The sequence below is a fragment of the Sebastes fasciatus genome, chromosome 15 (assembly GCF_043250625.1).
Source record: "Sebastes fasciatus isolate fSebFas1 chromosome 15, fSebFas1.pri, whole genome shotgun sequence".
Taxonomy (NCBI): Eukaryota; Metazoa; Chordata; class Actinopteri; order Perciformes; family Sebastidae; genus Sebastes; species Sebastes fasciatus.
This window is the reverse complement of record NC_133809.1, coordinates 16,697,956-16,714,493: the sequence shown is the minus strand read 5'-3', so window position 1 is coordinate 16,714,493 and position 16,538 is coordinate 16,697,956. Positions and strand designations below refer to the sequence as shown.

Here is a 16,538-nt window from a genome sequence, read left to right as displayed (position 1 = left end):
GGCTGAGGCTTAAAAAAGAAAGAAGTCCTATCCCCTGTTAAGTCTCTATGGATGCCGTGTCAAGACAGACTTTATGGGAGAGAGACAGAGACGGCACGTGAGTGTAGAAGAGGAGAATCTGCTTTTGGGCTGTAAATAGCTCCTAATCCTGAGGCTGTGGAGCAGCGTTACATGTCCTACTCTAGCTCCTCTTTTCTGTGTTGGGGAATATATAATCCTATCACTCACTGACCAAACAGAACTGAAGAACCCCCCCAACCAATACTTGTATATTATAGTATGTGGTTTCTCCCTATAGCACGGGTTCATTGGTAACACAGTATTTTGGTTGACCAACACTAAATACTATCACCTGACTTTCAGTTGAGTTTTACAATCAGAGCACTACATTTTGCAGGCCTGGAAAGATTACAGAATATTTTTCTCAAGTAAGGTACTGTTAATTTAAAGGAAATGTACTCAAGTAAGAGTAAAATTACTTGTGTAAAACTGTACTCAAATAAAAGTATAAAGTAGGCTACGTCAGCTAAAATGTATTCTGAATAAACCTTACTCCATTACATTATTAAATGGGATGATAATGTTATATGAAAGTAGTAAGATTTTTTGCAACCAGAAGTGACACGAGAGGAGCAAAGTACAACCGAACGCTGAATAAGACATCTTTAGGCGACCAAATAGGACAACTCCCAGACCGGACAATGCCGTGGTAGCAACCTGTCAATCACAAGGTAGCACCTTTCTCTTGTTACTTCCCTCGCGTTTTATCATGACTTTTTCATGCAACTTGTCTTTACTCTGCAACGGATGCAACTTGAAATGCAGTGAAGTACAATACTTGCGATAACAAATACTTTGCCTGGCTCTGTCCAAAGCACACAAAAGGGATCAGTACGCAAAGAATAAGTCTGGCGCTGATTTTAAGAAAATCTTTGGATAGACCGGTAAAAAAGCAAATAAATGTATTTCCCAAAAATATTGAGCTACTCTTTTAAGGTTAAATTTAATGCTAACTGAATAAGCAAATGATGAATGCCAAGTGATAGTAGATTCAATCTTCGCTGGGTAGTGACAGTCCAAATAAAGTGAGATGATTGGCCATTTAAAAGCAAAACTTAAGGTGAAATTGAGTATCAGACAGTATAATGGTATTCATCTTCCAAATGTTGAATTCCTTATAAGGTGAAAATGTAAACTTAAAATCAGCCCCGGAGGTTTGTATACAATATGTGACCCACTTTTAAAAGTATTCCACCGAAACCAACTCCCAGCCACAGCACTTTATCTTCACAATGTGCTTTTCAGAGATGACAGCTTCACCTTTTACTGAACCATCAGAGTCAAGTCATTTTAATAGTGCAAAATCACACAAATCACACATTTGCCTAATAGGGCTTTACAGTCTGTACAGTATACAACACAATATATCCTTAGATCCTCGATGGGTAAGGGAAAACTCCCAAAAGAAATCCTTTAATGGGGAAAAAAAGGGAAAAAAACTGCAAGAAAGGCAAAAGAGATGGGCTCCTTCTTCCAGGACGGCGTGGGCAGACATGTAATGGATATTGTATATGTGCAGAGAGCAGGATTAGATTTTCAGTGAGCACACATTGCAGACACTTTGAGAGGACTGACATGAGCAGATAAGCAGACAGGCAAGAGAAGAAAAAAAAGCTTTCTGTCTCTTTCTGACAGAGAATGTGCCAGTAAAGGGTATTATTCTGCACAAAGTACGACATTCATAACATCATGGCACCATATCAAATCATATTGTGGACATTACTTGAGCTTTCATTGCTTCTGTGTCAACCTTTCCCTGCACTGACCTCCTCGCCTTTACACTAATGATGCCATAGAAGTGAGGAAGAAGGGTTACAAACCACGCTGACTTCTCTACATCTAATCTATATGTTAATGAGGCATAACTTGGATGCAGAAGTAGAACAGGATTGTTCCAGTCCATGGAAATATACTAATGTGACTGATGCTGCCATTAAAAAGCGGAAAACAGCACCTTGCAGGTCAGTGGGAGTAATTTGTCAACCCTATACCGTGAAAATAGTCCATTTATCTAAAAGGACCGGCGATCTAAATACCTGATCACTACTATGTAAATCCAACAGAGCTGTGGTGTGTATAATGGACACACACTGTATCCCAGAGTGTGCAGGGCTGTGTGTTCTCTCAAGCGACGACAACATTAATCACATCTGACTTGGCTGCTGAAACATCCACGTACACCCTTCCCCCATTTCCTGAACAACCAAGAACTCTGCTTTCTCTCTGTACAAGCCAACACACAGATATACAGTATATATATATATACTGTTCTGTTTCATGTTATTCTTTTGCACTTATAGTCCAATTTTCTTCCTGCACTGGCTCGTCTCTCCTCTCCTGCTCCTTTCAAAGTCACAGCAACTCCCCAATCGATACAGCCTAAAATAAACTCTGCTGAGGAAATCTGGTGTCTGCTGCAGAGTCCACTCTAATGCATGTGCTGTGGCAGTCAAGCTCTTCCCTATAGCGTGTCTGCACATACACACACACAAAACAGCAGGTGACTGTGCTCAAACCTGTGTGTCATATGACCCATTTCCAGCCAACATGAGGAATAGGTTTAACATCAGCAAAGCTTCTTGTCCTCAAATTCAGGGCACAGATGGAGCGCTGACGTCAGCGGGCCGCGATGATGCCGTCTTCATCTGCATTTCTGAACACATACACACACACACACGCACACACGCGCGCACACACGCACACGCACACACACACACACACACACACACACACACACACACACACACACACACACACACACACACACACGCACGCACGCACACACACACACACACACACACACACACACACACGTGTCTCCATGTGCAGCCTCTCTAATGCAGGCGGTGGCAACTGGATGGTTTTCTGTCACATAAAGACTTGTCAGTTCCTATTGATGCCTCCATAAGTCTCAGTTATGACACACAGCAGACACTCATTGATCTCCTTGGAGACAGCATCCGCCTTGCTCCGCACCCTTTCATCCCCCCCCACCCCATGTCTCCCTCTTTATTCCGTACCTCCCATCTTCCTTACTCCCCTTTCATTTCCCACTCATTTCCCTCCTTTTGTCATACTTAATTCACTCCACTTTTGCACCTCATCTCCTTTTGTATCCCTCAACCTCGTTTTCATCCTTTCATCCTCCCCTATTCAACTTCCCACTTTTCATGACCCTGAGCTTTTCCTTCACCTTCATTATCAAGCCCACCATTCATAAAATATGATAACACTGCCACCTGCAGGACACATGCTGAGCTGCTGCTATTTATTTTCTCTTATGCCTGAAAGTCAGTGTTGGGAACTAACTGTGTGTATTAACATAAAGAAAGATCACTTTGGAACAGAAAGAGTAAAATCCAGCTCTGAATATCAGCCCCTAACTATATCCTGTCATTGTGTTGTTAACATTTTCATCTATCGACTCTAAATAGTAATACTACAAAGTAACAATAGACCTTTGTCACTGAAGACATTTTGACATGTCACAGTTGGAAAAGCACAGGCGCGAATTTAGTTTAGTGTAGGTTATTAGGCTACTTTATTTAACATCGACGGTGCATATTAATCAGAGTTAGCAGAAAGGATAATTTTCATTTGTAGTCTCTGGGCAGGCAATAAATAAAATGATAAATAAATAAATGAAATGATAAAATAAATAAATAAACAAATGAAATTATAAAATGATAAATAAATAAATAAATAAATAAATAAATAAATAAGCTTGAGTTTCAGGGTCCTGGTTTTGTGCACACTGGCTCACTGTCACACTGTCATGGCTTACTGCTGGCACACTTATAATAATAAAACGAAGCCATTATTAGTCTTAGTATCCTGCTTTTCCTGTGAAAAAATATCTATTGTGTAAAATAACTTGTTAAGTTTAAAAGGATACTTTATACATCGATACAGACCATCATTTCAATACTACAACCTTATAGAGATGGTAAGAGAGGTGTTAATGTTATTTCTGAAACAATTTGGGCATAAATGTGTCCTGTGAATCGCTGAGTTTACTGAAACTGAACTTGAAACCGCCCCCTGGTATCTGTCTGTAAACAGTTTATTTCTACAAGTGCTGCTTCCTTCAGATAACATCTTCATTCCCTGATATCCTCGGTGGCTCCACCATGACACTGTCAACTTTGCACACAAACATCTTACAGTCTGACAAGGCGGATTAACATGTATAACTGAATACTAAATATTACAATATTGCCACAAACATTTCTGAATTTTCCCTTTGATACCATGTTGGATTTGAATATTTATCTCAGTGTGATACAGATTAATGGAGGAGATGCATCAAGCACAGGGTAGGGGAAACTATAGTAGCAAGTGTGTCATTTTATCAATTTGTTGAGTTTAAGGCGTTCCGGTGCCAGTAAGTAAATAACAGTGATTTATCTTACAAACTCTGATGTCATTTCCCGGTAAATCCATTAGAGTATGATACGATAGATAATGGAGGTGTGGTCAGCCGCCCGTCAAATGCAATAACCACAATCTTGGCAGTGGGCTGCCATGGCTGCGGATCCTGTAATTGACAGCTTCAAACAGTTCTCATAATGCTGAGTCATGTTTGATCAATCTGAGAAGGGAATCAAGCATGGACTGAGCCAGACAGGAAAGGAAATGGGGGGAAAAAGAGGAGATAAAAGAACAGGGAGAGATGAGATAGAGAGGAAAGGAGTTTGTGAGTGAGTGAGTGAGTGAGTGAGCGAAAGAACAAGACAAGAGGAAGGTTTCTATTTATAACTGATTGTTTCTGTGTTGGTATGTCAGCCGTTAGTAAGGACTTCAGCTTCTCTCTCAGCTGGGCTGCATTAGCGGGAAATGACCCTTCACTTAATGCTAAGCTGCACACACACACACACACACACCAAGCAGGCACTCACACACACACACACACACACACCTGCACATACACACAACACATCTTTATACCATTTATCCCCAGGTCACATGCAGCAGCACTATACACAGCTCTTTCTGGCAGGAACTCTATAGGAGGGACTATCCTTCCTACCTCCATCCACACAAACAAACCGTCTCTGCTGCTTTTTCTTCCCTCGCTTCTCTACATATCTCTGATTCTGCAGAGTCGGTCTGCATTATTGTTTATGAAACCAGAGGGAATTCTCTCCAAGTTTTCCATATAAGGGCCCAAAACTGAACCAGCTCCTCTTTGCAGCTGAATACTTGCCGGGTGAGCTGTACCAGTGGAGGGCTTATAGACTAAAACAAGACGAGCCAAGAGAGACCCCCCCTCCCTACAACACACACACACACACACACACACACAAATCCAAACAATTTATAATGCTCCTCATATATCTCACTTGAACACAGATGTATGCACATGTGCACAAGAGCTTTCTTACCCGTTGGTAGCCCCTCACAGTCAGACATGGCCAGAGAGAGAGAGGAGGATCAGGACAGTGTCTTCTCTTGGCAGCCTTGTTCCTTCTTCCCAATCTGTTTTTACTGCAGTATCTCTGGTTAAACTCTCTGTGTTAGTCTGTGAGCTGTCTCCCTCTGTTTAGCTTTCTTACTTTACTTTCTATCTCCTTGTCCTCCCCTTCTCTCTCTCCTTGTCTCAACAATCTGACCAGTGGCCGGTGGGTACGCCAATCAAACGTTGCACGCTGTGCTATTGGATACTAAATTTGTAACAAACCGTCCTCCCTTGGGATACTGTTTCCCTTAGATATGACAGGCCTTCTTAGATACGGTTTCATTGGCTTCTCAAATAACTACACTCATATCTCCCCATTAAAAAAGAAAGAAAGATGTTTTTATCTCACATAGCCTGCAACCAAAGAGCTTTCTCCTCACAAGCTCACAATAAAATGCTTGTTTTCCAGTATACCTTTCTGCTTATCCCTTGAGTCTGTAACAGAAGACAGTTCCTGTAAACTTGTTATCCCTTGAGAGACAGGTTGGCCAAACCCTGGCATTATTCCAGAAAAAACTCTGTATTTTTTGTTTTGCAGTAGTAGCTTTTGTTTCCTGTGGGGGGCGCTTGTGTCTCATTGATTAGTAGCTTGCTCACATCAGGAGAAATCCTTTGTTGTCTCCAGTTCCTCAAGTATTGGCCTGGATACCAAGAAATTTACAGGGTCAAGTGACTCTGTACTCAAGGCTTCAATTCTGACGGCGAAATTTAATCTCAACGGTCTGTTTTATTTCTAATAAATAGGCCAGGGGCTATGTTTCAGAGTTGTTGCATTTGCTGCCAATTTCTACTGAACACACCGACAGGCAGGGAAGCAGGAAAACAGAAAGAAAGTTCTCTCTTTGGTGGAGAGACAAGAAGTTAAGAGGCAACGCAAAGAAAAATCCATGAAGGGGAATCAAAGATCACAGCCGGCGTCGTCTCTCTCTCGAAAGAAAAAGGCTTTTCATAACAGAGGAGACAAAGAAAAGTGCTTGCCAGGCACTTCATAATGCTGTACAGATTACTGCTGGCCCACTTGAGCGCACAAATGTTCCTCAGAACATACTTAACGCCGCGCGGCCTTGATTAAGCTCGTCGCCAACATTTCCAAACCCTCATTCCTGAATTACTTTCCAGCTTACTCGGCTGACCCTTTGTCACTTGACTGGGAGGATTATCACGAGGGAGGGAGAGGTCCAACATGTGACTGAGTGGGGTCAGACTTGTCCAAGGGGACTCGTGTCACAGAGGTGAGGCTTTAGTGCCGGCGACGAGGGTTATCTGGAGATTTTGAGAGAGAACACAGGGGATGAGATGTTGGAGGGTTTTCTTGTCCCGTTATCTGTCAGTGACCACCCCCAACTCAACACAGCACCCCAGCCTTCACACCAGGACCAGCTTTGATGTTTGATCTGCAGCTCTTGTTTGCAGAAGAGCTTGAAGGGACCTTTTGCAAACGTAACCTAAACCTTCACCCCACAAAGACCTCTCGACCCCTCTCGCTCTGGCAAACAGAAAGTGGACCATCCACCACTGCGTGACTGTTTTCACTCTCCAATAATCGCATGCAATTACTTCGGCTGAGGTAATATACCCCAGAGTGTCCGAAAATGGTGCCCAAATGATGCTTAATGAGATTGTAAAAAGATTTAATATGAGTTTTCAGGACTTATCTTGCATTGGCTAAACAATGCAGCGTTTACTTGCACACAAGAAACCAGGTTATTGGAAGAAGTCAGACTGAAGCAGGACATTTGAGAACATATTTATGGCCATTGCAATAACGTGGTTACTGTAAAACCTGCATTCACTTACTGTTGGAGATTTGACCTATATCCAGTAGGATAATTACTGCAGCCAATTTTGAATATACTACAATAACAAGAGTGATACTATGCTCTCAAAGAGTGATAAGAGCACCAAAAACTGGTTGCAAACTAAAAAAAAAGATTTCACAGAGCTGTAGAAGGAACAGGAGCAATTAAGAGCCATCAAATGGTCATTAAATAGTTAAACTGTTTGACAGTAGACTAGAGGTCTGAGATGATTAGTTATTGGGGAGCTTTGTGGTATGTATGAGTGAGCGTGAGATATCAGTCCTTCTGATTGACCTTGCAATGTATCTAGGAAGTTATGTATGAAGAAAGCTTGTGAGGAATGGATTTATTAATAAAAAGACAGCAAAGTTATTATTCTACAGTGGTGTGAAGAAGTACTGTGATCTTTTACTTTGCTAAAAATACAAATATATCGTTTAAAAATACTCTGTTACAAGTAAAAGTCCTGAATTGTACTGAATGTATCAAAAGTAAAAGTACTCATTATGCAGAACCGAACCTTTCAAGGTGTTATATTCTTACAGATTATTATATTTGTCTGTTTTTATCACTATAACAAATACATTTTACTGTTGTAGTTCTTCAATTTAGAGTAAATTTAGATACTTTAGTTTATATATTACTGGGTAGATAAGTAGTAAAGTGCTGCATCATATCATAAAAGTATATCATATATATTTATTTTATGTCAAAAGTAACTAGTAGCTAAAGTTTCAAACACATGTAGTGCAGTAGAAAGACAATTTTTTAGTATCTCAAAATTGTACTTAAGTACAGTCCTTGACTAAATATACTTAGTTATATTCCACCACTGGTATTTTATACACACTGTGAGAAGACAAAGTGCAGTATTGCATTTATCAAACACACAATAGTACAATGATAAAAAGCATCAATAGGTTTTAGAGCATTATAAGTGTCATGTCCATATGTCTAGCATATAATTAATAAATGTAACATTTGGCTATGTTGACTTTCAACTTCAGCTCATTTTGAAGCCAATTGGCAAAATACGCATAATATGAAACATGTTAAATATGTGTACCATCGATGGTGCAGATGTGAATATAATCATAATTTACATTTCTGATTAAAGAAAATGTCTTGTTATATATTGTTAAGTGACTTCTGGATGACATTAAAGTAAATACAAATCAAATACATGTATATGTGAGTTCTAAAGTGCCACCAACTTGTTGAATCATGTCATCAGCATATTAATGAATATTAGTACCATGCAAGGGAATATCATCCACAAAGACAGAAAATAAAAGGGGACCTAACGGATCAATGTTTGCAACACGTTTGGTAAATTGTTTGAATTGTTAGAACATTCACATTTGTCAAAAGGAAGTCTATTTAGCAGTTGTTCATGTGTCAATTTCCTTTGATAAATTACATAAAGGTTCTGCACAATGCTGCCTTTTATCTGGATAAGAAGTAACATCAAAGTGGTCATAATAACTGTTGCCAACTCTTTTACAATGAAAGTAGCAGCACTAGCTCCAACAGTCACTAAATCTAGAGAGAAAGTCACCAAGTCGGAAACACTGACAGTCCGTCGTCCTCCAAAGCCACACCCCCAAACTTATCATTATGAACGTAAACAACGAACATGGTTGTTGTTAGCACTCACAGCTGTCAAGCTAGCAGCTTGCGAAGACTCTGGTGATGCGCAATGAATGTACGGGCAGAGCGCGCGCAGGTAAACAGGCAGCCCGTCCAGTCATTTCATTTGGGCTGATTGAACGGGTTTATCACAGCCGCAGATGTCAGATTTTTTTTTGTTTTTTTTTGTTAGAGCATTTGATTTATTGATTGCTTTCGGGATGTAATGAGAAATTTAACTAATATAACAAAAAATGTTTTGAGCAACACTACCTTTAAACCTTTAATGCATAATCGAAACTGATCTCATTTTATATACTTTATTAATATAAATATATGACTAGTACTCATCAAGCAGAATGAATAATTTATTTATTTATTTATTAATTAATTCATGAATTAAATTAATTATTTTTTTATTTATTTATAGTTATACTTTTACAATATTTTTTAAAACCTTTGTACTTTTACCTAAATACAATTTTGAATGACATTAATCTCTCTCCATCACTGCCTCTGTCGACCTCTTGCTAAACCACTCTCTCTTTCTACAGATGTTTTTCTTTCTCTCCCCTCCCCTCCCCAGCGTCAGTCTCTCTCAACAAGTTGCTTCCACTTTCTTCAGTTCACATCCTTTCAGTGCACCAGCCTTTATTTCCAAATGAGAGATATGAACCTGTACGTGTAGGATAATTATTTTTCCTGGTCATGAACTGTCTCCTTTACTACTCTACAGTAAATTAGATGTAATTAATATTAGTTGTTCTCGCCGTGTTGTTAACACTCTTTATTATGTGCATTCTTTATTAATTTGATATTTCATTACTTAATGTTATATATTAATAGAAACATTACTTCACTGCAGTGTTTTTTAATTACTTTCATCTTTCCTATCTACCGGTAGGCCTACATTTTTGCATTGCACATCCAAGTGGTTTCATATTCACCAGCAGTTCAGATGTAGATGGTGTCTGATGTTGAATCTCGGTTTGCTAACACGTTGTGCACCGACATGTAATGTAATGTTTGTGTGCTGCATATTCAGCACCATACTGTGATTTAAAGGCAGAAAAATTGAAAGAAATATATATATATGAAATATCAATGAACTCTATAAAATATATATATATATATATATATATATATTTGTTTTTTATAGATTTCATTGATTTTTTTCACAAGCATTTTAGCAAATTTGAATTAAATAAATAGTTTGAAAGGTGAAAATTGAATTGCTTAATTACACTTAACCAGTTAATCTGTTACCAGTTTAGCTGCAGCTTAACTGCAGTTTAAATTTAAACCTGTGTAGTTTGGAAAAGATAAAAAATAAAATGTTTATATATTGAAATATAATGTTGAGTTATGGCCACCAGGTGATGGCCAAAGGGGAGCGTAATGAATAGTGTAAAGGCCTCTAGCCTGCTTTAACGGCTCTATGTTAATGATCCTCCCACTGCAGCAGCAGCAGTGTATGCAGGTACTAATGAACTCTTAATAGCGTTAGATCTAACAGCCTCCCAATGATTCCACTAACTGTTTTATGGCCGTGTGGGCAGAACCCTAATTGGGGACTTGTGGCAAAGAGCTCTCTTCACAGCTCTCCACAGGTTTAACAACCTGCACAATGCAACTGAAGCTGCACAAAGAGAGAATGCAATTAGAGTTAATTTTTATATCCCTATATGTTTTTGCCCCAAAAACTTCTGTATACTGCATCAGACATAAAAAAAAAAATACAGCCAGACATCTGGTAACACATATAAAATACCAAAAGAAAGACGTCAATCATACACATACTGTATATTTAAAAAATATGAATAAATTGTGCACCGAATAGCAGAAGGAATAAATAAAGTGCTTTGTTGATTGTGATAAAGGGCTTTCTTCCTCAACTCTCAGGCTTATACATCTGCATAGCTGTCTAGGGATGCACCGATACCAACAATGGATTGGTGATATCGGGCCGATACTGACTCATATAGCTGGATCGGATATCGGTGACAATGGAACCGATCTATTCAATTCAATTCTATGTTTATATACTATATACATTATATACTGGAATTTGAATTGCTGTTTAAGTTTTGACCAATTTGTTGCTGCATGAACCTGAATTGTAATTCCTGTTAATTTTTAAGATTTTTTTACCGAGTTGCTGGTGTACAATTTATTCTTTTAATAATAAATTACAATTCAGTAAATGTATATCTATGTATTTATTTGTTCCATTTTGTTTTACAAAGTTAGGAAAGCGATATTTAAGTCCAACCTGATGTTGCCTTACTCATAAAAGAATGATCCCAGTCACTTCCACACAGTGAGGCATGCAGCTCATTAATCAAACACTGGTATCGGATCGGTACTCGGTATCAGCCGATAAACAAAGCCCAGGTATCGCTATCGGTGTCAAGACTGAAAAAGTCGGATCGGTGCATCCCTATAGCTGTCACAAGAAAAAAATGTAAGAAGTCATTGATGAAAGTTTATGGACAAACTAGATTAATGTGAGCAGAATGTTTATTAATTGTGGTTAAAATGAAACGGTCAAATTGGTCAATTTTTCTGTGCAAAATAAGGGCTAAATGTCTGTGTGTTAAACAGGTACGTAAATGAAATTTGACCTCTGTATTTAACCCATCCTAAGCATTTAGGAGCAGTGGGCTGCTATCAAATAAAAAGTAGTGAATGCAATGAGTTGTGTATAATTGTGTGACCCAGCAGGGGGGTCGTGGTGTATTTCCGGTAGAGGATTAACTGTAAAGAAGGAAGTCTTCTTCTGGCTGGAGGCTGTAGTCCCCCCGCTGAGAAACGGCTGAGGTGTGACGGAGGGGATTCCAGAGCACGCAACAAAAGGCAGCCCCACACACACACACACACACACACGCACACACACACACACTCCTGATCCTCTGCAGCCCTGCCCTCAGGTCTCAGGCGGTTGAAAGACGGGGGAAACTCCAGATGCTCCACAGCAGTTGTGGGCTGTGACTCTGGAAAGAAGACGGGAGCAGTGGAAGATTGGCAGGAGGAGGACACTGATGGAGGGTTGACGCTATGTATGGAGTGGAACAATTTAACAGCAGCGGCAGCGGAGGCCTAAATTAATAGTAAAACCGTGGAGGTTTTGGCCTGAAGGAGCGTTTCAAGCAGAGAGGGGAGGGCAGCGGCAGCAACGGGGGAGGACGGGTGGGGTGAAAGGAGGGTCCAGAGACTCTGTATGATGGATGGACTGGTGAGGAAGAGAGGTGGGGGGAGAGGGGGAGGTTCAAAAGAAAAATGACCCAGACTGCTGCTGTGATGTAGTGGGATGGAAAGCAGGGCAGCAGAACATGTGGGGATCTCATAAGCAAAAAAAAGGGTTTTGCAATAGTGAGGCTGCCCTTACCTAAAATAAGTTTATTCAAGTGTGCTGTTAGTATACTTCTTTTAAGCTTAAAATAAGAGAGTATACTTTCAGTTTATCTTTTATGTACTTATCAGAGATATACTTTACAAAAGTATACTTAAGTATACTTGGCTCATACTGAGAGGTATACAGAATAAGTATACAGAAAAATCAAAGTATACTTGGGCAAACTATAAAGTGGGCTACAAATACATAGTATACTTGCAGTATAAAAACTATTGAACTAGTGGTTTACTGTAAGTATACTTTAAAGTGTACTTTCATAAACTAAAAGGTGGGCTACAAGTATAAAACTAGTAAACTATCAGTATACTTATAGTAGAGTTGCAGTACAAAATAAAAATTAGGTGTAAACCATTTTACTATTTTTACACTTAAAGTATACTTAAAAATCTACTTTTATAAATTAATAGTGGGCCAATTTAGCCAAGTATACTACTAGCACATTGATATTAGTATACTTACTACATAAAACACACTTGGGAAATACTTACTTGAACTTTACTTAAGCATACTTCATAAAATAAACTTGAAGTATACTGACACAGACATTTCGATGCCCCATTTTGAGTCAAACTGTGCAGCTCTGCAGTGATCAGTTTCACTATACGCCATGAAACTATGCAGTGGGTCCGTGGAGATGTCACTGGATACAACGCGGAGCTATTACACCTTTCAAGATGCCTCTGTGGCTTTAGTGGTAGGCATAAACCTTTTGACTGGGGTTAACTTCAGGGCTTTTAAAACATGATCCAGCCACCCCCCCCCTACTTCAACAGAGACAGACAGAAATGAAAACCTCTCCTCACACACACCTACTTGCTCTCTCTCCTTCAGGGCCTGCTAAAGCCATTATGGCTCTAAAAGAGATTGTATCAGCTCCAGGCAGACAGGCAAATAGTTCAGTTAGATATACAGACAGCGACCTGCAAACCAAGAAGCCTCTGTGCTCGGGACAGGCCGGCTAAATGTCTGGCTACTCTTCAGAGGCTCTCAGGTGTGACCGGCCCGTCTCCTGTGTAGCGCAGCCAAGGCGGCAGACAGGCACAGAGGTGTTTCTGTGAGCCGGGAGTGAATATCTGCTCTCTCTCTACCGTCACAGGCTGCGTACACGCTCCCGTGAGCAACTCAAACACAAGCCAGATCTTCTTTCCTGCAGAACTATGCAGGCTTTCACTGAGTTAATGCATATTTTTAGGCTGAACCAAGGTCAAACATTTTGCCAAAGACCTGCCTGACACATAATTTCTCCCAGCGACTGCGGTTTTTTACATTTGATGACTAACTTTGCTTTCGAATCAAAGACTTTAGCCAGACCACAAATGCATAGCAGCAGGGTTTTAAGAGAGGATGATGGAGGCTTTGGTTCTTAGCTTACTCATACATGTCTTTCTCGCTGCACTAACACTGTTACACTGGTGGAGTCTGAACCCTACAGAAGAGGCCCTGATGTCCCCCTCCCTGCACTTGCACACACACACATAAGTCTTCCCTAAAATTGCTGATGGCTTGTTTTCATGAACATATATTATTTCCAGATGGAGGTCATGAATAAAACCCGACGGAAACAAGTCGGGTGAAACTGGAAACTTAAAAAAACAGAAATGGAGGGGTATGGAGCTGAGTAAAAAAAACAATCTGTCTCCTCCCCCGCTCATTCCCTGAACCTTCAAAAAAAAAAAAAAAAGACCAACTTGTCAATTACACGGTTAAAAACAGAGGAACAGTGCACCACACATGAACATGAGGACAGCAATACCGCATGACTTTAAACGTTTCACCACGATGCAAATATGAAAACATCCCTAAACAAAAACCGTCATAAGAAAACAAACAAAAACAAGGCTCAGAGCGGCTCAACCGTCAAACCTCCACACATATTTCCAGCTAAATAAACAAAGTCAGAGGGAAGAAAGAGAATACTTTCAGACTCAACTGAGAATACAAAAACTATGCTGTGAAGACCTTCTCTGGAAATCTGATTCATCAACCCAAGGCTCTCCAACAAACCTGAACATGAAGAAAGACTGCATACTGAATCTGCTTTGCATTTGTGTCAAAACACTTGATCATAAAAAAACATGTGCAGGCTAGGGCCGATGCCAGAACATCCATTAGCTCCGTCAAAAGGAGCGCCAAGACAAAGCGGTCAGACGCCAGACATTTTGTTCTCCGAGTCGTCGACGTGGAGGAGGATGAGCCGCAGCTGTAACCTTCAATAAATTCAAGCTTATCACTGGGAGAGCGCTGTATCATCAGCGTAACTTGTGAATAAATGCTTTAAAAGTTTTGTGTGACCATTTTGTTCATCCATCAGTCCTATTGCATCGGTGTATTTGCGAAACAAAACAGTTTAAAGGAATAGTTTGACAAGGGAAAGATGAAGCCTCCACCAGCAGTCGGTTAGCTTAGCTTAGCACAAAGACTGGAAACGGGGAAACAGTTAGCCTGGCTCTGCACAATTAAGGGCACATGGAAGAAGTTTGCATTTCTGTCAGAAATCTCCTTAGGTTTGGGCAACAGACCTACGTGGTTGGGTTTAGGAAAACATTGTGGTTTGGGTTAAAATAAACCCGTCAAATGGTAACAAAATCCACCTACCTTTTGAATCCAAGATAGTGCCATGAATGGTACACTCGGTGTTTTGTTCACTCTTGTCCCTATAGCTGTTATTTCTATTTCTGTGCAAGTACATTGAGAGAGATGAAAAAAACAAATTCCTTGTATGTGCACACGTATTTGGCAAATAAATCAGATCCTGATTTTATCAGCACCTCTAAAGCTCCCTGATTAACATTTTATATCTTGTTTGTTCCATCTGTACAAAAACCAACCTGCTGTCTTTGTGCTAAGCTTCTTCTTCTTTGAGGTTTATTAGCGGTGGTGCATTACCATCACCAACGGGTATGGAGTGTGCATTACAATGGCTGGTATTTACAATATAAAAAACCCGACATATCTCCTCAAACATAATTTCTCAAAGATGCTGAAATAGTTATTGATTCATGAGTTTTTGAAGAATATCTATGAGATCAAACTGTGCATTTGTCTTTGTGAGGTTTTGAATTAAATGCCTTCTTTCTTCCTCATATTTCTGACAATATTTTGTACTAAACTAAGCTAATCGGCTGCCAATTTATCCTTCCCAGTATAGCGCAAATAGCCTACACAGGCTTTGTCACGGCTGTCGGCGTTCGATAAGCTGCACAAGGCACCCTTGAGCGGCGGTATGCAACGCACTGGGCGTTCCGTTATCTGTAACGTAAACCCATCCCCGTAAATAGTAATAAATGCTCTGAGAAAATGCGCCAGGAATGAAGAGCAAAAAGACAAACCTGGTGGTGGATGGGTCCAACAAACACGAGGCTTTCATCCAGGAGACCGCTGTTCACGTCATGTGTGTCACGTTCCAATCAGCTGTTTGTTCGTGTCCCGTGTTCATTTTCACTGTACAAACGTAGCAGTTTCAAGCCCAACCATGGTGTTCTTTCCTAAACCTATCTACAGTGGTTTTGTTGCCTTATCCTAAAGAGACGCCAAGGGCAACTTTAATGGTTTTGATGCCAAAAATAAAGTGATGTCAAGGGGCGTAACAAAGCGGCGGGATGAGTTGGGATGAGAATGTGTTGAATGGTGAAGTCATAACCTGCCCTACTCTGCTTCTGATTGGCTATTACTCGTTGCCTTTGTTGGTTTGGTTGGTTATGTTTAGGCCTAAAGAGTGAGATTGGTTAGGGTTAGGGTAAGATTATCAGGATAAGCCCATCAGAGGTCGTAGGGAAAAAAAACATTGCTTACTGTACATAAAGTGGTATTAATATTCTCATCTAACTCGCTGTAAGAAAGCAAATAAGTGTCATTCCCAAACTATTCCTTTAAGAAAACCCAATGTTTGTTTTTGTTGTGGCTATCTGCAGGTCTTTCACTGAGGTTTTAAGTCTGTTTACTGTAGCACAGATAAAACGCACACGTCTTGTGGGGGATTATTTCCCCACCATCCAACCAGTCCTTCTAGTCAGTCCTGCTGTGTGTGTACAGCGAGTTGGTTTGTTCTTATCTAATCCGACTCAGACTTCTTATCTCCAAAATCAGACTCTAATCAGCCAGCTTTGTCCAGACAACAAGGGGCCAACATGAGGCAAAGAGGACCCTGAGGCCTCGGCGCTGTCTCCGCCGTAAAAGT

The 16,538-nt window shown here is 40.1% G+C and overlaps 1 protein-coding gene across 1 annotated transcript in view; it reads right to left on the bottom strand.

The window, feature by feature from the left end:
* eml1 (EMAP like 1) overlaps positions 1 to 5,628 on the bottom strand; it is a 61,036-nt gene extending 55,408 nt beyond the window's left edge. The window contains exon 1 of the mRNA XM_074660534.1: positions 5,445 to 5,628. Within this exon, the coding sequence (XP_074516635.1) occupies positions 5,445 to 5,472 (28 nt within the window). The 5' untranslated portion in view covers positions 5,473 to 5,628. The remainder of the gene's footprint in view (positions 1 to 5,444) is intronic.
* Between the last annotated feature and the right edge of the window lie 10,910 nt (positions 5,629 to 16,538).